The sequence below is a fragment of the Callospermophilus lateralis genome, chromosome 7 (genome assembly GCF_048772815.1).
Source record: "Callospermophilus lateralis isolate mCalLat2 chromosome 7, mCalLat2.hap1, whole genome shotgun sequence".
NCBI lineage: Eukaryota > Metazoa > Chordata > Mammalia > Rodentia > Sciuridae > Callospermophilus > Callospermophilus lateralis.
In genome coordinates this window covers 7,288,171-7,311,366 of record NC_135311.1, presented here as the reverse complement: position 1 = coordinate 7,311,366, position 23,196 = coordinate 7,288,171, and the positions used below count along the sequence as shown (strand labels likewise).

Genomic DNA, 23,196 nt, shown 5'->3' with positions numbered 1-23,196 from the left:
TTAGGACGGTTCAGGGATTAGGGCGGATCCTGGGGGGGAATGGGGTGGCTCCGGGATTAGGGAGGATCCTGCTGCCTCAGGCACCTGATACTTTGGAGTTCCCTTTGAGTTTGGTGGGGTTCGGGGAGAATTGGCGGGTGGAGCCCAGTGGAGGGAGTGTGTTCCCGGGAAGTGTGTGTAGAGTGCGGGTGAGAGTTCGGGAATAAAGAGTTGCTGTTTGAACCTACAAGGCTTTGTGGCGGCTCGTTTATTTTGTGCCCAGCCAGACTGCGGCATTGCAGAGTCTGACCTTGAATTTGGGATTCTCCTGCCTCAGCCTTCCAAGTTACGGGGATTACAGTTTGCACCACCATTCCCAGCTGTATTCTCAACTTCTATGAGATCAACTTTTTTATATTCATATGAGATCATATGGTAATTGCTTTTCAGTGCCTGGCTTATTTCTGTTAACATGGGATTGAACCCAGGGACGCTTACCCACAAAGCCACATCCCTGGTCCTTTTTATTTTTTGAGACAGGATCTTGCTAAGTTGCTTAGGGCTACTCTAAATTGCTGAGGCTGGCCTCAAACTTGCAATCTGCTGCCTCAGCCTCCTAAGTAGGTGGGACACAGGACCCAGAAATAACGCTTGCTTCGAAGTATTCCTTAATACATTCAAGCCGACACCTTAACCATCACAAGGAATGGTTCAAGAAGCCTCAGGGTCACTTGAATAAATATGTCCATCAGGATTGTCCTTGTACTGGCCAGAGCACAGGACAGGAGAAAGCTCAACTCTGGAGCTGTGTAGCTGGCAGTGTATAGCCGCTTTCAAGTGGGAAGATTTTTCTGCCTATTCCTTTCATCCAGTAGGTGGAGAAATTGAGGTACAGATGGGAAGAGCCGCCCAAGTCTATTAAGAGCACATGAAAGTTCCAGGAGCCTAATCCTAGTCCAGGGTCCTCTCCACTGTCCCAGGCTTCCCCACAGCCCTTGGTCTAGAGGTCATCAGGGGAGTGGCAAGACAGGAAGCCAGGAATGGGAAAGACTGAACATCGGGGTGGAAGCATACTGGGGGGATGAGAAATGAGAGGAAGAAAAGGAAACAGCAAGAAAAAGGAAATAACTAGAGAAGCCAAATAACTCCAATAAAAAGTCACAGTAGATAGGATCTGAAAGAGAGATCTGCACTCCCATGTTCACTGCAGCATCACTGACAATAACCAAAGGTGGAAGCAACCCAAATACCAATCAATGGAGGGATGTATAAGAAGAGATGGTATGTATACACAATGGAGTATTATTCAACCTTAAAAAAGGAAATCCTGAGGGGTGTGGTGGTGCACGCCTGTAATCCCAGCAACTCAGGAGGCTGAGGCAGGAGGATCAGCATATTAGCAATCCTTAGTAACTCAGCAAGATCCTGTCTCTAAATAAAATATTAAAAAGGGCTGGGGAGGGGCTGGGGTTGTTGCTCAGTGGTAGAACACTTGCCTAGCATGCGCAAGGCACTGGGTTAGATTCCTGGCACCACATAAAAATAAAAACAAATAAAATAAAGGTATTGTGTCTATCTACAACTAAAAAAATTTTTTTAAAGATGGGCTGGGGATATGGCTCAGTGGTTCAGTGCCCCTGGGTCAATCCCCCCAACAATACCATCTCTGCACACACACACACACCAAAAAAAAAAAAAGAAATTATGCCACACCCTACAACAGAATGAACCTGGAGGACATTATGTCAAATGAAATAAGCCAGTCGTAAAAGGACAAATACTCTGTAATTTCACTATGAGAGTAACCTAGAGTAGCTAAATTCATGAAAACGAAAAGTCAAAAGGTGGTTGCCAGGGCCCAGAGTTTGTGTTTTTCGAGATGCAAAAAGTCTAGACACCTGTTCACAAGAATGTGACTGTAGTTGATGCTACTGAACTGTACACTTAAAAAGCGGCTAAGGGCACAGTGGAGTATGCCTATAATGCCAGTGACTGGGGAGGCTGAGGCAGGAGGATTGCAAATTTGAGGCCAGTCTCAGCAACTTCATGAAGCCTTAAGCAATTTAGCAAGACCCTATCTCAAAAAAAAAAAAAAAAAAAAAAAAGGATGGGGATGTGTCTCAGTGGTAAATCACCACTGGGTTCAGTTCCCGGTACTGCAAGATAAATACATACAAACAAATAAGTAAATAAACAGATAGATAAAACCCTTTAGTGTTTTATCTATCTTTAGTGTGTGGTCGAGCCAGGCGTGGGGGCTCAAGCCTGTAATCCCAGCGGCTCAAAGGTCAAGGTTGAATTCCTCAGTTAAGGGTTTATAGGTACTCAAGGGAAAGTCATTTGAGGTGGGAGGAGGGGGAAAATAAACCAAATCACAGAGGATTAAAGAAGGAGGGCAACAGAGTAGGTGGAGGGGACCCGTAGCCGATGTCTGCTGGTGTTGACATGACAGAGAGAGGGAGTGGGGGTGGACGGAATGGGTGGAGTTCTGGGGAGGGTTATTGTCCCACCTGAAGACAGAAAGAAACCAGGCAGAGCCAGGCAGAGCAGCGCCCATCTGCCATCCCAACAACTCCCGAGGCTGAGGCAGGAGGATGGAAGGGTCAAGGACAGCTTGGAAAACCCAGGGAGACCTTGCCTCAAAATGAAAAATAAAAAGGGCTGGGGACGTGGCTCAGTGGTAAAATGCTCCTGGGTTCAATCTCCTGCACCAAAAAAACACAGAGGAAGTGGGTCAAGTGGTGTGGGCATGGTGGTCCAGGTCCGTAATTTACAGGACAAACTCCTAGCTGTGACAGAGACGCACCGCTTGCTCTTGGTGGGAGGAAGGACTTGTACCTCCTTGGCGGGAGGGAGAGGGGGAAGGTGGTGTGGGGGTGTGGACAGAGCCTTGTTTGTCAGATATTGAGAGGGACATGGCCAGGAGGGGGTGGCTGCACCGTCTTTCTATAAATTCGTCTACCAAGACTTGAAGCCAACTGCTGCTCAGGGGGTTGAGCTGGAGTCACGAGAAGTGTGGGAGAGCTGGGGACGGCGACTGTGGGCGCCCTGCAAGGGAGTCGGTGGTGACAGTAATGACAAGGTGTCACCTGTCTAGCAGGCACAAGCTCAGGCCGGTGGGTGCTGCAGGAAAGGTTCAGGGTGCTCCCCAGCAACCCCAGTGTGCAGGAGAGGGCTCTGCCAGGCAGCAGAGGTCCTCGGGCAATCATCCCACAAACCCAGTGGTGGGTCCGCCCTGTGTTCTCAGGCCTCTCGCTGCATTTCCTGGCGGTCCTCTGGGAACACCCTGCTGCCCCCAAAACAGCACCAGTCATGAGCTTTGTCTTTTTAATAAAAAATAATCTGTCTGTGACAAGCATTGTTCAGAATCTCAAAACACAGGGAAAGGGAGAGGACAGAGGACAAGGGGTCAGCAAGGGTAAAGAAGTGAACAAGGCTCAGATTACCCCTGCCCTTCTAGTCGGGCAGAAAGAATACAATCTGCCGAAACGGAAGCAAGAGGGAAGATGGTCAGACTTTAGGAAAGACTTCCTAGAGTCAGTGGTGTGTGGTTGGTAAGGGGAGCAGGAGTGGGCAGCTCCCTGCAGAATCCTGGAGACCCCTGGGAGGAGGGAGGCTGGTGGTCCGAGGTGGCAGCTGCATTCAAGGTGGAGTTTCCAGGACCAGGTCCAGTCACGGTCATTGGGGTGTCCGGGGGTCAATACGGGGTCCTGGAGCAGTCGGGGTTTCCATATCTCAGTAAGTTTCTGGAGGGTCCCTGGAGTGGCCAGAACTGCAGGGTCCTCTCCAGGTCCCCCTGTTGTGGTGCAGGCCTGGGGGCAGCCTCTGTGCTTGGTGGAAGGGAGTCCCGTAGGGAGGCCCGCAGGCTGCTGCGGACTCCGCTGGGTGCCGTTGGCGGCTCAGCAAGGCAGGACAAGCTCCGGTCATGGAAGGAGGACAGTCACTTGTGCTACTCCCCCAGTCAGGGCTGCCCTGCACAGGGTCCCAGGTAGCACGGTCAGGAGCCAGCTCTGCTCAGCAAGGGCTCTTGCCCGTGCCCAGAGTTTAAGCCACCTCCGTGCCCAGACGGCTGTCAGCGTCCGTGTCACTAACGGAGGTCCTGCAGTCTTTTTGGGGCTGGAGGCACTGCTCCCTGCTCAGAGGGGCCTTCTCCCCAGGGGGCGGGCTCCCACAACCCTGGACCTTGCCCCGAGCCCGGAGTGCCCCCAGGGGGGAGGCAAGGAGGACAATGAGGGCCCCCGAGAGCACTAGGGCAAGCAGGACGGTGACCACGAGGAAGTGAGGCCAGTAGGAGCGCTGGACAGCCACGGCAGCCCCACCAGCGACCCTGGTCAGGGGGACCTCCACGCGCTCCCGGGGGATGCCCGCCAGTTCAGGATCCAGGGCCAGGGCCTGCTCCTCGCTGTCCACCCAGTAGGAGACCACGGGGTAGGAGAAGCCGTTCTCGGTGGCCACGCACTGGTAGAGGCCCCCGACTCCATCCCGGGGCAACAGCAAGAGGGAGCCGTTATAGACGGCAGAAGAGGCTTCTGGGAGGGCCGCCAGGCTGTGACTCCAGTGGTAGGAGGCCAGTGCTGACAGGTGGGGGCAGGGGAGCTCCAGGATGGAGTTGGGGACGGCCAGGACCTCTTTAACTGGAAGACAAGGAAGGGCACAGCTGTTAAGGAAGCAGGGAAGAAGGAGGACGGGAGAGTCCCTAACCTCCACCGAGACCCCACCTCATCGCCAGCTTCTATATCAGCTCCCAGCTCGGTGTCACCCCAGTCTGTCTTCAGCCTGGACCCCACACTAACTTCCAGTCCCTTGAACCACAACTCTGACACCAAAACCGACTTCCATCCCAACCCCAATCCCAGCTGTCTCCAGTTCAGAATTCCCGCTGTTCCTCCTCCAGCCAGGACCCAGATGGGTTCCAGCTCAGGTCTCAAGTCAGGCGTGGAGCAGAAACGCCCACCCCACTCAGAAGGCCTCCAGAGCCTTTGAGCCTCCCTGGTCCCACACTCACTGATTTTCGGACGGCTCTGAGGCCGGTGACTCCTGCCCATGGGGCCATTGGCACACGCCCACCCTGGGTTTCCACGCTCCATGTCCTGCTTCCAGGAATTCCTGAAGGGGCAAAGCACGCAAAAGTCATCTGTCGAGACAGACAAACACGGGAACAGAAAGCCAGGCGTGTGGTGCACACCTGCAATCCCAGCCATTCAGGAGGCTGAGGCGGGAGGATCACAAGTTTGAGGCCAACCTCAGGAACTCAGTAAGGCCATAACCAACTGAGTGAGACCATCTCAAAATAAAAAAAAATTAAAAGGGTTGAGGATGTCACTCAGGGATTAAGCAGCCCTGGGTTCAATCCCCAGTACCAAAAAAGGGGAGGGACTGGAGATGTAGGTCAGTGGTAAAGCACCGCTGAATTTAAAACCCAGAATCCCCCCCAAAAAAATTAAGGAACAGGAAAAGGAAGGGAGGGAAGTGCAGGGTGGCAGAAGGGGGGTCAGAAAACGGAGGAGAGGATGCAGAAGCTGGGATAGCTAGAGAGCTTCAGAACCCCTGGCCACACGCTGTCCTAGGAACCCACACAGAGGCTCCCTGGCCTCTGGAGTGATGTGCCAGTGGCCCCAGGAGAGGGCAGAGCAAAGCAGAAGCTGGGTCCGAAGGTCTCAGGGGGCCGTCTTAGCCACCTTCCAGGACTGGCACTCACAGGTTGGGGGCAGAGAGAAGACGGCAGATTTGAGACTCAGGGTCCCAGGCACAGTGGGGGTCTCGGGCAAGAACACAGTCCACACAGCTCTCGTAGACACTGCAGTTGGCTCGGGGCACCCTCCAGACACCTCCCGAGGAGCCCGCAAACAGTGCGCCCTGGAATAAAGATGAAGAGGGTCAAGACAACCCAGGCCCAGGGGCCAGCCCCACCCAGCACCCAAGGCCAGCCCTACTAGGTGGCCGTTTGAGGATCAAGTCCCTTCTCACCTGGGTGGGGGCCAGCTGCAGGTTACGAACAGGTTCGGGGTCAGGGAACAGCTGGATTTCCTCGACCAGACAGGCATCACCATCCCCACTCACCACAGCCTTGTGCAGAGACCCTGTGGCTGTGGATAAACAGAGCTGGAAGCTTCTCCCCTGGCTCTTGGAGCCCTCTCAGCCTTGGGTAGCCTCCCTAGCTGCCAAACACTCCTGAAGTGCAGGGTGTACAGGGTGGAGATCAGCCAGGCCACTCACTGTCCTCCATGCCCACGGGTGGAGGGCTCTTGTAAATGACTTAGAGCCTTGGGCTGCTCCCTTTCCTTTGCAACAGCCTGAAAACTCCATTGTTGGAGAAATCCAGCTGCCCCCTTTCTCCAAAGACATGGGCAGTGGGCAGCTGACTGCCCCTGTTGAAAATCACATCACTGGCCTCCATCACATGCATCAAATGTCTCTACTGGGGCGCCTTGGTGAGGCCCTGACCACCTTTTAAAAAACTGCAACCATGGGCTGGGGTTGTGGCTCAGCGGTAGAGAGCTCTCCTAGCATGTGCGAGGCCCTGGGTTCCATCCTCAGCATCACATAAAAATAAGTAAATATATTGTGTCCAACTAAAAAATAAATATTAAAAAAACAAAATTGTAACCTACTTGCCTAGCAAGTGGGAAACTCTGAGTTCAACTCCCAGTACAAAAAAAAAAAAAAAAAAAAAGCAACACATAAAAACCTGCAACCTAATCTCAGGCAACGTAGAGACCTGTCTCTAATACACATAGGTATATATGTGTGTATGTGTAAATATACACACATACATATATTAAAATATATATCATATATATTTTATGTATACATATATAATTAATATATATTATAAAACATAATAAAATGTCTTTTTTAAACAAATCAATGAACAATTTTATTTTTTAATTATAAAGGCTGATGAAAACCATTACAGGTCCTATTAAAGAAAAATCCAGCATTTCAATTGAGAAGAACAGTAACTACTATTTACTCATTAAATACTACTTAAGTTTTCCAAAATACAACTTGAAAAATTCCATTGTGCTTCTTTAATTTCAGCACAATGGGTTTGAGACCAAGTATGCAGGCCAGGTGTGGGAGTGCACACCTGTAATCCTAGCGGCTTGGGAGACTGAGGCAGGAGGATGGCAAGTTCAAAGCCAGCCTCAGCCACAGCGAGGTGCTAAGCAACTCATCGAGACCCTGTCTTTAAATAAAATGCAAAACAGGACTGGGGATGTGGCTCAGTGGTCGAGTGCCCCTGAGTTCAATCCCTGGTATCCACCCCCCAAAAAAAAAAGTATCACATGCATCAAAGCCAGATTACAAATTATCATAGTGGTCGTCATCATCATCATCATCTTCACGTTTTCTTTTTGATGCATTTGATAATTCATTGGCAGTATTTTGTGATGATACCATATTAGTGATAATAAGAATGTTTTGGGGGCTGGGCTGTGGCTCAGTGGTAGAGCGCTTGCATAACAAGCGGGAGGCACTGGATTCAACTCTTAGCACCACATAAAAATAACTCAATAAAATAAAGGTCCGTCAACAGCTAACAAAATTTTTTAAAAAGGAATTTTTTTTTTTATCCAATTAACGATGAATCCATCATTGATCACAACATTCTGAACTGCTGATGCTGCAGGAATTGAGGCTTCTGTTCGTAAACCTGTGCCCTGATGGAGACGTTGGAGTCCCTACTTAGCTGAAACAGACATGGGACAACATGGTTTGGAGGGTTGGTGTGCCCAGTGTGGGAGTCCTTGGTCTGCTAGAAACTGAACCAACACTTAACCACGGAACTGTTATTCTTCCCACAGAAGTACATGCTTTTTTTTTTTTTTTTTTTTTTGTAAAAACTTGAGCCTATACTTTGTAGCTGTTAAGCAATATCTATCAGGAGGCAATCTAGGATCTGAATATGGCTTGATCAATGGCAAAGGAATTCGATTTCTTTGCCTTGCAATATCTAATTTAAAAAAAATCTCTCGGGGGAGGAAAGGTGAAGGCTGGTCAGCTCCACGCCAGATTGCCATTCACTCACCGTCTACGTCCACAGGAGCTTTTTAGCATGGCTGGGATAAATTTTAGCATCATCTAGAATTGGGGCCACATATCAGAAGGCAAATCCCAACATCTGATTTATAACTCTTGGCTCAAATTCTCCAATCCCATATCCTTCACGATTTGTGCCATCATCTGTGTGTCTTTCTGTAATGTTTGTGGGAGAAGCCATCTTGCCAGACTCCATGATATCCAGTGATCAAACGTCTTGAGCCAAATCACCACATTGATTTCATGTATTTCAGTCCTGATCTTTTTTTTTTTTTTTTTTTTGTGTGTGTGTGTGTGTGTGTGTGGTGCTGGGGATTGATCCCAGGGCCTTGTCTGTGCAAGGCAAGTACTCTACCAACTGGGCTATATCCCCAGCCCTCAGTCCAGCCCTCAGTCCTGATCTTGATACAAGTTCTTTGCCTAGTGTAGTTTTTTCAAAGCTTCGAGTACTGGTGAGCAGAATGTCCCTTAACAACATAATCCTCCACAGCAACTGTAAGAGAGCTGGGCATACTACGGGGAGGAGCCTAAAATATCTTTTTTTAATTGCAACCTCTACTGGTATTCCTGATTCCTCCTTACAACGCTCTACTGGATTTTCTAATGTCATAACTAACATACTATGATATTATGTAATTTACTTACTCAGGATTCTTTTTTTTTTTTTTAAGAGAGAATTTTTTAATATTTATTTTTTAGTTTTCGGTGGACACAACATCTTTGTTTGTATGTGGTGCTGAGGATCGAACCCGGGCCGCATGCATGCCAAGCGAGCGCGCTACTGCTTGAGCCACCTCCCCAGCCCCTTACTCAGGATTCTTATTGTCTGTCTTTGCCTACTCTGTCAGGACACAGATTTGTGTCTGATGTTTTGTTTTCTTTTGTGATACTGGGGAATGAACCCAGAGTGTTCTATCACTGAGCTAGATCTCACCTTTTATTTTATTATTATTGTTTTATGTGTGTTCTGCTGGGGATTGAACCCAGGGCCTTGTGCATGCAAAGCAAGCACTCTACCAACTGAGCTATATCCTCAGCCCTTTTTTATTTTTATTTTGAGACAGGATTTCACTAAGTTGCCCAGGCTGGCCTGGAACTCGTGATCCTCCTGCCTCAGCTCCCACCAAACCATTGGGATTACAGGTGTGTGGCACCATGCCCAGCGCCTGCCTTTTTACCATCTTTTACTATCTTTTTACCTTCACCCGGTCTCCTTGATTCTTTATTTTTTTCCCTTTATTTTATTTATTCATCTGCAATGCCTCACCCATGCTAGGCAAGCGCTCTACCCGTGAGCTCCAGCCCCTCTTCGATTCTTTTCATCTTTCCCATCTCTAAGAAAAAAGAAGCCTGACAACAGGCGGTGCTGGGGATCCAACCCAGAGGCTCATGCGTGCTACACAAACACTCCACCACTGAGCTACTTTCCCAGCTGAAGGAGCCATCTCAGGCCTCTTTCAAGGATGGTGTGTAGCTCAGTGGTTGACTGCCTGCCTGGCACACACAAGACCCTGAGTTCAGTCCCCAGCACTCAAAAGAATAAAAAGAAAAAAGAAAGAAAAGAAGAAAGGAGTGACCTCTATACACTGATTCTGATTCTCCTCTACACACTCACTCTTCACCCTCTAACTCGGCTTTCCCCACAAAACAGGCAGCTCTCGCCAGCACCATCAAAGACCTCCCTGCGTCCCCTCGAAAACCGAAAGCACAGAAAGAGAAGGGACTGGATTGTCTTGTTCCCCTACTGGATTTCCAGAACAGAGTACTGGGGACCAGCAGAGCGCCAGGCGCACTGAACATCTGTAAAACCCTGAGTAAGTGACTGGACTGAAAGGTCTTCCCTCCTTCGCCCCTGCTCTAGGAAGTGCCCTGAGCCCCTTACTCACAGGTGCCCAGGTACATGACCAGATGATCGTGCCCATCAAGGCCCCGGGCTGTCTCCACCGCGAGCTGTGTGTACTCCACGCCAGACTTCACCAGCAGGGGCGTGCCCACTACCTGCTTATCCATCAGGAAATGGTCCTTCATGAAGGTCAAGACTTTATCAGAGGAGGGACCCACGGAGCACTGACGGAGGAAGGAGGCACATCAGGTTGGCTGGCCCATCTCTTCAGCCCATCCATTGCCCCTGCCCTCGCCTCCCTCCCCTTGCCTTCTCTTATCTAGGAGGGTGGATAAAGCTCAGATTCTGGAGCTGCCTGGCTTTGAGTCCCGGCCTCAGCATGCCTGAGGTTCCTCAATGATGAACTGGGCATGTCGCCAATACCCACCTCACAGGCCCCTCGTGAGGATGAAATGCACTAATATAAATAATCAAAACAGTGCTTGGCAGGCGGTAAGTCCTCAAGAAAGGTTAACTGCTGCCGGCCGCAGTGGCACATGCCTGTAATCCCAGAAACTCAGCACACTGAGGCAGGAGGACTGCAAGTTCGAGGCCAGCCTCCGTAATTTAGCAAGGCCCTAAGCAACTTAGCGAGACCCTATCTCAAAATAAAGAATAAAAAGGGCTGGGGATGTGGCTCAGTGGTTAAGTGGCCATAAGCTCAATTCCCAGTACCAAAACAATAAAAAATAAAAATAAAAAGGGCTCCCAGGGGCAGTGGCGCACACCTATAATCCCAGCAGTTCTGGAGGCTGAGATAGGAAGATTGCAAGTTCAAAGCCAGCCTCAGCAAAAGCAAGGCACTAAGCAACTCAGTGAGACCCTGTCTCTAAATAAAAAAAAATACAAAATAGGGCTGGGGATGTGGCTCAGTGGTTGAGTGCCCTGAGTTCAATCCCCAGTACCCTGCCAAACATAAAATAAATTAAAAGGGCTGGGGATGTGGCTCAGTGATTAAGCCCCTTTGGGTTCAATGCCCAGTACATAGGAAAGGTTAGCTGTTCCTGCTGTCCTCCTCGCACCTGCATCAGAGATGCCTGGCAGTCAGCAGGAAGCAGGAGAGGCTTCTTGCAGGCAATGACCATGTTTTGCCCATGTCTCTAGCCCCAGTACAGCACAGGACCTGGCATGAGGGTGCTCAGGAAGTGTTTGCTGAGTCGGTGACGGCATGGGGGACATCACAGGAAGGGGTGGTGTGGCACGCAGTGTTTCTCATCACAGTTTTGCATGAACTTGATGCATGACTCTGGGAGAGTCCCTTCTCCATCTGAGCCTCCTTTTTCTCACCCATAAATGAGGGGGTAGGACCAGCTGTTCTCTAAAGGCCCTGCCAACACAGGCATGCTGGGACTCTGGGGCACCTTTTTCCTGATCATCAGTTAGGATCCTTGTTTTCCACAACCAAGAGCATCTCTCGATGACAGCCCAAACTCTGTCACCTACCGCTGTAGACTTAGGTGAGTTATTTCTCCTCTCTGAACTTCAACTTCCTCATCTGTAAAGTGAGGTAATAGCATCTACATCCCATTTTGATGCCAGTTAGAACACACACGCCTACTTCCACCCCCTCCCAAAGGGATTTTTTTTTTTTTTTCCAGAATTGGGAATTGAATCCAGGGGCACTGTACCACAGCCCTTTTTATTTTGAGACAAGATCTTGCTAAATTGCCGAGGCTGGCCTCAAACTTGCAATCCTCCTGCCTCTGCCTCTCAAATTGCTGGAATTACAGGTATGCACCATCAGACCCAGCCCAAAGGGATTTCTTTTTTGTTTATTTGTTTGTTTGGTTTTTGTACCAGGGATGGAACTCAGGGATGCTTAACCACTGAGGCACATCTCTAGCCCTTTTTAATATTTTATTTAGAGACAGGGTCTCTCTTAGTTGCTTAGGGCCTCACTAAATTGCCGAGGCTGGTCTGGAACTCACAATCCTCCTGCCTCAGCCTCCCCAGCCTCTGGGATAACAGGCATGTGCTACTATACCTGGAGGGATTTCTTTTTAAAGTCATAAACCTAGAGCAGAGTGGTGTGGAGAACAGGAATGAAAGCAAACAGCATTCACATTTTAGACGCTGTTAAGCAAATGAACAAACGACTTACGACTTACAGGAGAGAGAAGAACCTTCTTCAGGTACCCCTAGGGGGACCCCCTAAACCATCTGATTTAAAAGATAGAATTCCTAAAGTGTGTGAATTATGGACCGAGCTACCTCTGGAAGTGAAGTTAAAGGGAAAATAAATAAAGAAGATTATTTGAAAGTCAGTTTAAGAAGCAGACAGAACAGCCAGGCTTGGTGGTATACTCCTGTAATACCAGCAATTAGGGAGGCCAAAGCAGGAGGATGACAAGTTTAAGGTCAGCCTCAGCAATCTCAAAATAAAATATAAAATATAAAAATATAAAATAAAATAAAAAATAAAAAGAACTGGGGATGTGACTCAGTGGCAAAGTGCCTCCTGTTTCAACCCCCCAGTACCAAAACACATATGCAGAGTAGATCGCAAGGACGACCAGACTTCTAAGTAAAGCTACAAACATGAAAGAAAGAAACCAAATAAAGGGGTGGGGGAAAGAACAAAGAAATACCTAAGAGGAAACAGAAATGATTCAGGGAGAAGAAAATATCACAGAAAACTATCATTACTATCCTAAGAAAAGTGAGTAGAGATAGAATATTTAGAAGGGCTGGGGCTGTGGCTCAGTGGCAGAGCGCTTGCCTAGCATGTGTGAGGCACTGGGTTTGATTCTTAGCACCACATTAAAAATAAATAAAATAAAGGTCCATTGACAACTCAAAAATATTTTTTAAAAATGCAAAAAGTTTAGAAAAGAACATTCAGAAGACAAGAACAGAATTCTGGGGCTGGGGACGTGGCTCAAGCGGTAGCGCACTCGCCTGGCATGCATGCGGCCCGGGTTCGATCCTCAGCACCACATACAAACAAAGATGTTGTGTCTGCCGATAACTAAAAAATAAATATTAAAATTCTCTCACTCTCTCTTTAAAAAAAAAAAAAAGAATAGAATTCTGCAAAAGAGGAATCTTTACTTCACTGGGCAGCTAGACTTTGCATGTAGCCAGAAGGAAGTACAAACAACCACAATGTAGCAATCTTGCCCACAAAAATCAAAGCTGGGGATATAGGTCAGTTGGTACAATGCTTGCCTTGCATGTAAAGGCCCTGGACCACAAAAAAATGCATAAAAAAATAAAATAGCTGTGGTTATGATTTTCTTTTTAAATCAAACCTGAATCTGATTAAATCTCTAGATTCAACCACTGAACAATTTACAAGAAATACTTAAACTACACCAGATGCAATCAAGATCCAGACTGTGGAAAACTCTAAGACAAACAAATAAATTCAAGAGAAAATGGAAAGGAAATATCCATATCTACACTGTGGGTGTGGTGGTGTGCACCTGTAGTCCTAGCCACTGGGAGGCTGAGGCTGGAGGATCATTGGAGTCTAGAAGTCTGAGGCCAGCCTCTGAGCATCAGAACAAACCCCATCTAAAAAAAAAAAAAAAAAAAAAAAAAAAAGAAAAGAAAGAAAGAAAGACGACAGGAAGGAAGGAGGAGAAATAGTTCAATAGAATTTTTTTTTTTTTTTTCAGTGTCAGAGATTAAACCTAGGGCCTCCTCTTTATCAACATTTAATTTAGGGGGGTGTGGTGGTTCATGCCCATAATCCCAACAACTGGGGAGGCCATGGCAGGCAGATTGCAAGTGCAAGACCAGTTTCAGCAATTGAGAGAGACCCTCAACAACTGAGTGAGACCATCTTAAAATTATAAATAAATAAATAAATAAATAAATAGGACTGGGAATGTGGCTCAGTGGTAAAGTGGCCCTGGTTGTTCAATCTCTGGTACAAAAAAAAAAAAAAAAAAAAAGAAAGAAAGAAAGAAAAGAAAAGAAAAAGAGGAAGCCACGGAATGCAAAAAAACACAATCACAGTATGTGTCAGGAAGATGGCCAGGGAATCCCCAGGATGATGACAAAGGGGGACTCCAGGATTGCAGCTAATGCAAAGGGCCACCAGTCTAGACAGGGGTAGATGTGAAGCTCTCCAGGAACATGAAACTGCTAAATAGCTAACAGGTCTGTCTTCAGAGATATTCAGATAATTCATAAGGAATCTGAGGTTGAAGGAGAGATAAGAACTTAGAAAACAAAGCAAGCAGGAAAAAGGAAAAAAAAGATAATTACTCCACAGTTTAGCTATTGTGAATTGTGCTGCTCTCAACATTGACGTGGCTGTGTCCCTGTAGTGTGCTGTTTTTAAGTCCTTTGGGTATCAACCCAGGAGTAGGATAGCTGGGTCAAATGGTGGTTCCATTCCCAGTTTTCCAAGGAACCTCCATACTGCTTTCCAGATTGGCTGCCCCAATTTGCATGCCCTTCAGTAGACGAGTGGATAGGGAAACTGTGGTATATATACACAGTGGAATATTACTCAGCTTTAAAAGAGAACAAAATAATGGCATTTGCAGGTAAATGAATGGATTTGGAGAACGTTAAGTGAAGTAAGCCAATCCCAAAAAACCAAAGGCCAAATGTTTTCTTTGATATGAGGATAATGATTCATAATGGGGATGGGGGGAGCATGGGAGGAATGAAGGAACTTTAGATAGGGCAGAGGGGAGGGAGGAGAAGAGGGGGCATGGGGGTAGGAAAGACGGTGGAATGAGATGGACATCATGACCCTAAGTACATGTAAGAAGACATGAATGGTGTAAAACTACTTTATGTACAACCAGAGACTTGAAAAATTGTGCTCCATATGTGTGCTACACACACACATATATATATTGTCTGTGTGTGTGCACACTCCAAGGATTTAACCCAGGGGTGCTTAACCACTAAGTCATATCCCCAGCACTTTTTATTTCTTATTTAGAGATAGGAACTTTCTAAGTTGCTTAGGGCCTTGCTATGTTGCTGAGGCTGGCTTTGAACTCAAGATCCTCCTGCCTCAGCCTCCTGAGCTGCTGGGAATACAGGCATGCACCACTGTGCCTGGTAGACTAATATTATATTATGCATGCTATTTCTCACAGTTGAGCCATGTAGTAAGTTTCCCAGGTCTCACAAAATTATCCAGGCTGGCCTCCAACTTGCGATCCTCCTGTATCAGCCTCCCCAGCAGCTAGGATTATAGGCATGTGCCAACCATGCCCAGATAGGGCTGTTTTTTGGATCCAATTCTGTAGATCGTTTTGACTTTTTAAATTAGTTATATATAACTCTGATTTTAAAGAAAATCACATAAGAAATGCAGGTGAAGATGCCCAAGCCAGTCTGACACACTGCCCATGATGCCTTAATATCCAGATATTTGGTGTGCACTTAGTCTTGGAGAGGAGGTGCCTAGCAACTGTGCTGGATGTAGGATGCCATCGGACACCTGTGGGATGTGGGCAGCTGGGCTAGGTAGAATATAAATGGGCCAACGTCAGCATTTGTAAGAAACTGACCCAGCTCCAGACAGGACTGGTAGGTAACTAAGTTCCTGGGCACTTCCCACGGTAGGACAGTTGCTTCTGCACACACATTATATCCATGCCTCTTTGTAGGGGCTTTGCTCAGGGGTAGAATTATACTCACGCTGCCTGGGCGGGGGGTGATCTCACTGTCACTATAAGTAGTCCAGCGTGAAGTTTCTTTGTTTAACTCCTTGTACTTCCCCTTAAAGACGTTCTCAATATCCACGAGAGAGAAGGCACACACTGCTGAACTCCTGGTCCCGCCGACCTGCCTGAAGACAGCCAGAGAGGTTAGATACTATCTGTGGTTTTCTCTGCTGTACAAATCAGCAACCCCTCCAGCCCTGGCCCACCCTCAGGGAGAGGGTGGCATGAGCGTGAAGCACTGGGCAAACCTCCAGCTGCCTCTTCTTCCCCTTGCAATGGTGATAAGGGTTGGGAGAGCCCCAGAGTTCCCTGAGTCTAGCCCACAGCCTGGCTCTAGGCCCATCTCAGAATCTGAAATGTGATTATGCTTAATGAGAATTAATTGGGGCACAGTCCCTGGGGTGGCTCCTGCCTATCTTGCTAGGCTGGCTACCCCCATAGGAAAGGCAAAACAAGCAGCCCCAGACCTTGGGAAAATCAGGGCTCCACATGAAGCTCTCTTTTTTTGGGTCCCTGGGATTCTTGGTTCTCGGAGAATCTACTACAGCCTGACTATCAGAGTATTTTGAGTAATTTTATCCCTTCAGTTGTGGTTTATGGAGACAGAAGATCTCTCTCTCTCTCTCCCCTCTGAGGATTTAGTCTACTTTACCTCAAATTTACATCCCCAGCCCTCTTTTTTGTTTTTAATTTTTTAATTTTGAGACAGGGTCTTGCTAGTTGCTTAGGGCAACTTTAATTGCTGAGGCTGGCCTCAAAAACTTGCAATCCTCCTGCCTTAGCATCCTGAGTCACTGGGATTACAGGCATCTGCCACCACACCCAGCTCTCTCTTTCTCTCTTAACCTGACCATCATACACACCAAGTCCTTAGCTTTAGATCTCATGGATACCAGACCCTGTTTACACCAGATAACTCTGGTATTTAACACACTGTCTGTAGTGTGGTTGTCTGACCCCACTAAACACTGTGGGGTCTGACCTGGCTGAGAGACTTTGGAAAAATCAGTTAACAGTTCTCAGCCTCTAAGCAAAGACTTTATTTTTCTCTAATGATACTGATGGTGTTTCCCTCTTTGCCCTGGCCATTAGGAATCTCAGAGATAAATTTGTGATTGGCAGCTAAGGACTATACAATGTCTATGGAAAGCATTTGTAATGTACTGGCCTTAACTCTAGCTGCTAAAGCTTCTTCTTCTTTTTTTCTTTTCCTTTCTCTTTCTGTTTATTTATTTATTTTTAAAATCATTTTACTTTAATGTATTTAACAATTTATTTAATCCACATGCATTTGGGGGGGGGAGTACCTGGGATTGAACTCAGGGGTACTGGACCACTGAGCCACATCCCCAGCCCTTTTGGTATTTTCTTTAGAAACAGGGTCTCACTGAGTTCCTTAGCTCCTCACCACTTCTGAGGCTGGCTTTGAACTGGAGATCCTCCTGTCTCGGCCTCGCGATCCGCTGGGATTAAAGACCGGCGCCACTGCGCCCAGCCTAAATTTTTATTTAGCGTCTTGTATTCTCCCATTTCTTCCTATTTTCTTGTCTATTTTCTTGATTCTAACATGTTTTTTGTAAACGTTTCCCCATCATTTCAGAGCCAGTTAGAATATAAACTAGTCGGAGCCTCTCTGAGCTTTACTTTTCCCATCTATCTGAAGGACATGAGTGGAATTCCTGGGAGGCCGTGACAACCAAATGCCTGTCTATGCAAAGTGCATTGCACATCGGTTCCTGTCTCCTTTCCGAGAGCCAGGGAGCCCCGGCCACAGATATTCTTCTAGCCCAGGTGTTCCCGCCTTCCGGCTCACCACTGGGAGGTGAAGACCGCGTAGATGTGGGGAACGGAGGGAGAATCGGCGGGCAGTAGAACCGCGTGGCGGATGACGTTGAAGGGCAGCTGCCCCGGTTGGGTGCAGAGCAGCTGGGCCTTCAGGAAAGTGGTCCATTTCTTCTGCAGCAGCTTTTCACCGCCCACGTCATTCTGCGGGCGCGCAAGCAGTCAGGGGGCGCCTCGGCCCCGCCCACCCGCCCTCCCATTGGGCCTCCGGAACTCCGCCCCGCCTCTGCTACCTCCCCATTGGCTCCCCCGCGGACAGACCCGCCTCCCGCCCAGGCAGCAGACCTTGCAGACTCTAGCCACCCGGGAGGTGTGGAGCTTCTCAAAGAATTCGAACTCGCTGGCTGTCTCCTCAAAGAAGAAGTAGACGACCTCAGTCGAAGGGATGGCTGCCACGAAGGAGGCGTCCGCTGCGGGGGGGGGGGGGGGGTAGCAAAATGGGATTAGGGGTGAGCACCTTGATGGCCGGGGTTCTCCCTTGGTGAAAGCCCTTGGATTGGTTCTGGGGTCCTTGAAACCGGCTGCCTCAGATCCCCACAGCTTGGGATGGTGTGTGCGTGCGCGCTGCCTGTTTAATTTATTTACATAAGATGAAAACCTCATGAGAACTGGAGGTTTGTCTTCTTCCCTGCGAACCCCGCCCCCCCAATGCCTAAGAGTAATGCACCTACTCTTAGCATGCACGCATAGTGTGCACTGAATTAACAACTCCGTGCATGGTCTCCCAGACTCGGAAAGGGGCCAGACCCATGCTGGCTGGAAGTCAGATCCTTACGGTGCAGCCAGCGGAGGAAGGTGTCAGTCTTGAGGACAGGCTGCGAGCCCAGCGTGCGCATCAGGATGGGCTCACTGCCCAGGAAGTTGTTCATCGTGCCAGAATAGAGCATCCCATCTAGGGCCGGAGGATGGGGAGGAGAGGAGAACTTAGCAGACGGAGGGTGCCCTGCCCTGCCTATGTCTGGGGCCAGCTTGGCCCCCTTTATTCTTCCTACATCTTCCTGCAGAGCCCCCAAAACCCAGCTAACACACACCCATACCCACACCCAGCACGCAGGCACCAGACACGTTTTTTAGGCGCCCCTTTCCACAGGAAATAACCAGAGTCACCTTTTGTGTTTGGGCACTCTTCCAGCCTTTCTGTGCTTACTCCCTCACATACCAGCTGAACCACTTGCATTCACTGATCTCAGAGGGTGACTGCATTTTCTGCTTGCACACCTTGGGTCCTCCCTTTCTCTTCCTGGAACACCTTCCGTGTCCCTCTACCTGATATCTTTCAAGTCCTGCTCAGAAGTCAAAGGCCACCTCCTCCAGGAAGTCAGAGTGGGAAGACTGTAATGGTTTGTGTCTGGGAAGGCATTGGGCCATGATTCCTTCTTTGTAACCGCTTTAATACCCAGCCCCATGTCTGGCCCACGAGAGGAGATGTCTGCACACGCACACATTTGTTGAACAGTGACTGAACCCCAGTTCTCTGCCTGACACCCTTCCCAGGTGTCTCGGTTCTGCTCTCCACATCTCCCTGTCTCCCTCCATCTCCTCATGGCAGTTCCAGTAGGAGTTGGTGGTTGAGACGCCTGATTCTCCTCTAAATCTTGGGTTCTGAGGCTCCTGGATCACCTCTCTGTCATATTCCATATTTTACAGTGACTAGAAAAGGCAGATGTTGGGAGGGACCAGGAGGCCTGACACTCACCCACCAAGACAGCTGTGTTCTTGTGAGCAGGGTCAAAGGGGCTTTGGCCTTTCCCTTCCATGACCTTGTCTGAGATGGGTAACAGGTTGGAATCTTGGAGTCCCTAGAGGGGGAGAGAGGCTGGGGGCCCAGAATGCCAGGGTCTCACATCTGGGAAATGAGGGGCATGAGGAGGAAGGGAGAGGGACCGACAGGGGAATTTTTCTGGGGCCAGGAAGCCCATGAGGGTCCTAAGGGACCAGAGTTTTCCAGAGCTACAGAGGACAGGCTGGGGTAGGTGTGAGAAGTGATGTTCGGGGGGCCTGTGCACTGGGTGTCAGCTGACTCACAATGAAGGTGCAAGCTGGGCTGAAGGCAAAGGTGCCACAGGCGTAGAGGTGCGTGGCGTTGAAAGAGACCAGGACCCGAATGAAGTTGAAACACTGCGTCTGGGGGAGACAGAGAATCAGACCTCCAGACCCTTTCCCCGAACTCCTGCACCCCCAGAGGCTCACTTCCATCTGAGGTCATCCCATGATGGCCTTAGAGATACCGGGGGTTCTCTACCCGGAGCCACCATGTCCCCACCTCCACTTACCTCATTACTCTTCTTAAAGGCACATTCACTCTTTTTTTTGTCACTGGCTGGCCAAGGTATCTGAAATAGAGAGTTGGGAAGGGGAGACCAAGGGAAATGGGGTCTTTAGCTCTTCTGTGCCCTGCCATCCCCTTCTCAGATCTGGCATGAGATTGCCAGTAGGCATGGTGGTTGATCACATGCTAATGGACAGCAACAACATCTATTTGTGATCAGGGCTATTAACCTGTTGATACTAATGTTCGCCAGGACCCAGGTCCGTGGCAGGACATTGCCTAAGAAATCAGACAAACCTGAGTTCCCATGGAGGCTCTAGCACTTACTAAGTGACCTTGGTCAAGGTCACAGGCTGCAGACAGACACCCCAGGTAGTCTACATAAACACCCAGTGTAACGCATCATATATACGGCAACAGTTGTCATGTCACACATTTCCCAGAGCCATTGTTAAAGCATCAGTTCCCGGGACACACCTCAGAAAACCGGCGGTTTTTGCCAGCACCACATAGATGCAAGTGGACGACAGGCCACACGCGGACTACACCATGGACTTAACCAGTGATTGCTAACACCCTCTCTTCCTTCCTTCCTGTTCCTCTCTCCCTTCCATTATAGAAGCTTCAGTGGGTGGATATCAAATTATTGATATGATTTGAGTCAATGTTTATCTTCTATGTCAATGATTTCCATACCAGCCATTTTAACAGTTGATATTATTCAACCAATATTTGTGATAATAAATAAGGTCACAATAACATTTCCTGTTTGTTATACTGTCAAGATATATATATATATAAACAAGAATGGCTGCTTACTGCTGATGGCACTAGTGGCCATTGGGGTGTTATTCATCCGCGGGCAGCCCCAGTGTGGGGCAGCTGCGGGCACCCTCCCAGCGCACCCCCAACATCCTCACCATGTTCCTCAGCTTCGGAATTCCTGGATCCTCGATATTCAAGGCCAGAATGGCCTCTCGAGCTCCCACATAGAGAGTGTTCTCATCACCACTCAGGAGCAGAGTGTCAAAGTCCTGGAGGCCCTTCTTGTGGAAGAAGCTCAGTGCCCGACGTCCATCCCCTGTAGGTGAGAAGGAGACAGTGAGCAGAAATTGATGGGCAGCAGCCGACTCCCACGACAAAGGCAGGACAAGGTCAAGGTTGGCAAGAGCAGCAGAAGGCCTGGGAGAGGGACCTTGGGAGCCGAGCTCGTCCAGCCTCAGAGCTGAACCCAGTCCTCTCCACCTGCAGCCCCTGCTCCCCACCCTGCTGGCAGTCACGGGAGCTTTGCGTGTTGAGTCCACAGCAGAGAGAAGCTGCTAGGGACAGGGTAATGACAGCCTGGGACTGGGGTAGTGTGGCCAGCACCCCAGGCAGACAGAAAGGAAATGAAGAGAAGCACAGGGGTTGCTCTTTCAGGGCTGGGGGGCTGCAGTGGGAAGGGCACCTTGATCCCCACTGGGAGGGGCTCAGCAGTCCAAGGGACAGGTAGAAAGGTGTTTCCAGCCACAAACAGGAAAGGGAGGGACAGACAGGACAGTGTCGGGGGAGAGGGGAAGAGTCCCTCTTGACACCTGCACCACTAACCCACCTCCTTCTCCTCCTCTATGACAGAAAATTTCCACCACCAGAAATTGTACAGAGAGGAGACATGTTTTCTCCCTTTCTGGGGTCTGGGTGGCCACACCTGAATGTCATCTGGGCTTCCGTTTGTGGGAGGCTCATTTAGGTCCTGTACATTTCCCCAGTATAGCTTGGTGGTGGTGGTAACGGTGGTGGTGGTGGTGGTGGTGGTGGTGTGTGTGTGTGTGTGTGTCCCATGAGCCCATCAGCGAGGGAGAAAGGAGCTCTTCGATTCCTCTCTCAACACACATCTTAGCACGAGAGGGCTGCCTGGCTCCTGTTACCTTTGCAGGCTCAGGGTATCTAACAACTAAGGGAAGTTGAAGAAGAAAGTGGGGAAGGTCCTAAAAGAAGAGCTGGCCTCAGGAAGCCCAGGCCTCCCCCAGAACTGTGCACACCCCTCAGTTACCAAACTGATCACCGCGAGTGTCTGCTTATCGAACTCCCCAACCCGCTCTGACGCTGAGCTCCATGAGAGAAGGGCTACCCAGAGGGGGCCTCTCCATTGGTGGCACTAAAGTCAGGCGCAGTGGCACACGCCCATAATCCCAGAGACTCAGGAGGCGGAGGCAGGAGGATTGCAAGTTCAAAGCCAGCCTCAGCAACTGAGCAAGACCTAAGCAGCTTAGTGAGACCCTGCCTCAAAATAAAAAAAAAAAAATTTTAAAAGGGTTGGGATGTGACTTTGTGGTAAAACACCCCTGGGTTCAAGTCCCAGGGCCAAATCAACAATGAAAACAGGCAACTGCATTTCCTTTACCAGGTTGCCCCAGAAAGATGTGAAAGTCACAGCTGTGCCCGGGAGACCTGCTCCTAGGAATCCGGCAGGGGCCATGTCTTTCCCTGAACCCTCTTCCTAGAGATAAAAGAACCAGCATCCCCACAACCTCAGTAGAAAGCCAGCCGAGCTGTGCCTGCAGGGGTCCAGGGCCCACTTCCTACTCGGGCCACCCCAGTGCTCACACTCCTGGTGTCTATGGTCAGGGAATGGTCCAGCACGATCTCCACCGGTTACCTGTGCCTGGTACGCCCTGGGTCACCAGATCTGCAGATGATCCTCTAGCAGGACCTTGACTTTGGGGCACTTGGGGGCGTGAAAGCAGTTAGGGATTTAAGGTGACATTTAAGGAAGGAAAAAAGAAATCACCAACTTTGCCGAAATGAAAGAGGCGGTGCCCTGGGGAACCTGGGACCCCTCTCGCCCCTTCCCAGAATCTGTAGCTCAGGTAGGTGGCTTCTCGGTTTTAATTTCTATTTCTGACTGTCTCTCTTTCACCCAGGTCCTCCGCCTCTCTGTTTCTTGGGCTGGGCATGTAACTCAGTGGCAGAGTGCTCTTCTAGCATGCACAAGGCTCAGGTTCAACACACACACACACACACACACACACACACACACACACGGTGGTTGCCTAACACTTGCCTGGCACCCTGTTTCTTCATATCTATTTCCCCCCTCTCCCCTTCCTCCTCTCCCCCCCAGTTCGTGTTCCCCATCTGACACTCACCTGCATCATATTTGACCCTGGGCATAGGTCCCTGCCCACCACTCTCTGCAGTCAGCGGCGACAGCAGCAGCAACAGCAGTTGAAAGAAGAAGAGACCCAGGAGGCTCCAGGGGTCCAGGCCCAGGGCTGGGAGGGCCATGCTCAGCCAGAAGCTATCACCAGATGGCTCTGAAGAAACAGGCACCAGGGCACTTTCTGGATGACCAGTTCTTACCACATCCTCACTGAGGACCAATCGCAGGGCCCCAGGCAGCAGAAGTGTGTGTAGTGTGTGTGTGGGGGGAGGCGGGGAGGGTACATGGGAGGGCACAGTTCCCCATCTGAAATGGCCTCAGTCTCATCTCGCTTCCATCGCACTCAGCTTGCGGCTTAGCTTGCCCCCAAGGTAGGGGCCCTGGCACTCTCCACCTTGTT

At 49.3% G+C, this 23,196-nt stretch overlaps 1 protein-coding gene and 1 pseudogene across 1 annotated transcript; both read right to left on the bottom strand.

Moving 5' to 3' along the window:
- Positions 1 to 4,023: 4,023 nt before the first annotated feature.
- On the bottom strand, positions 4,024 to 22,936 carry Sema4a (semaphorin 4A). The gene is made up of 14 exons (XM_076861767.1): positions 22,783 to 22,936; positions 20,575 to 20,735; positions 19,659 to 19,718; positions 19,411 to 19,509; positions 19,082 to 19,184; positions 18,161 to 18,277; positions 17,671 to 17,795; positions 17,357 to 17,529; positions 15,518 to 15,668; positions 9,909 to 10,089; positions 5,947 to 6,065; positions 5,678 to 5,835; positions 4,985 to 5,085; positions 4,024 to 4,613 (listed from the first exon to the last, which is right to left on the bottom strand). Exons 1-14 carry the CDS (start codon positions 22,919 to 22,921, stop codon positions 4,024 to 4,026), a joined length of 2,277 nt encoding a protein of 758 aa, XP_076717882.1. The 5' UTR covers positions 22,922 to 22,936.
- Positions 7,285 to 8,218, bottom strand: LOC143403869 (transcription initiation factor TFIID subunit 9-like; annotated as a pseudogene).
- Positions 22,937 to 23,196: the final 260 nt, after the last annotated feature.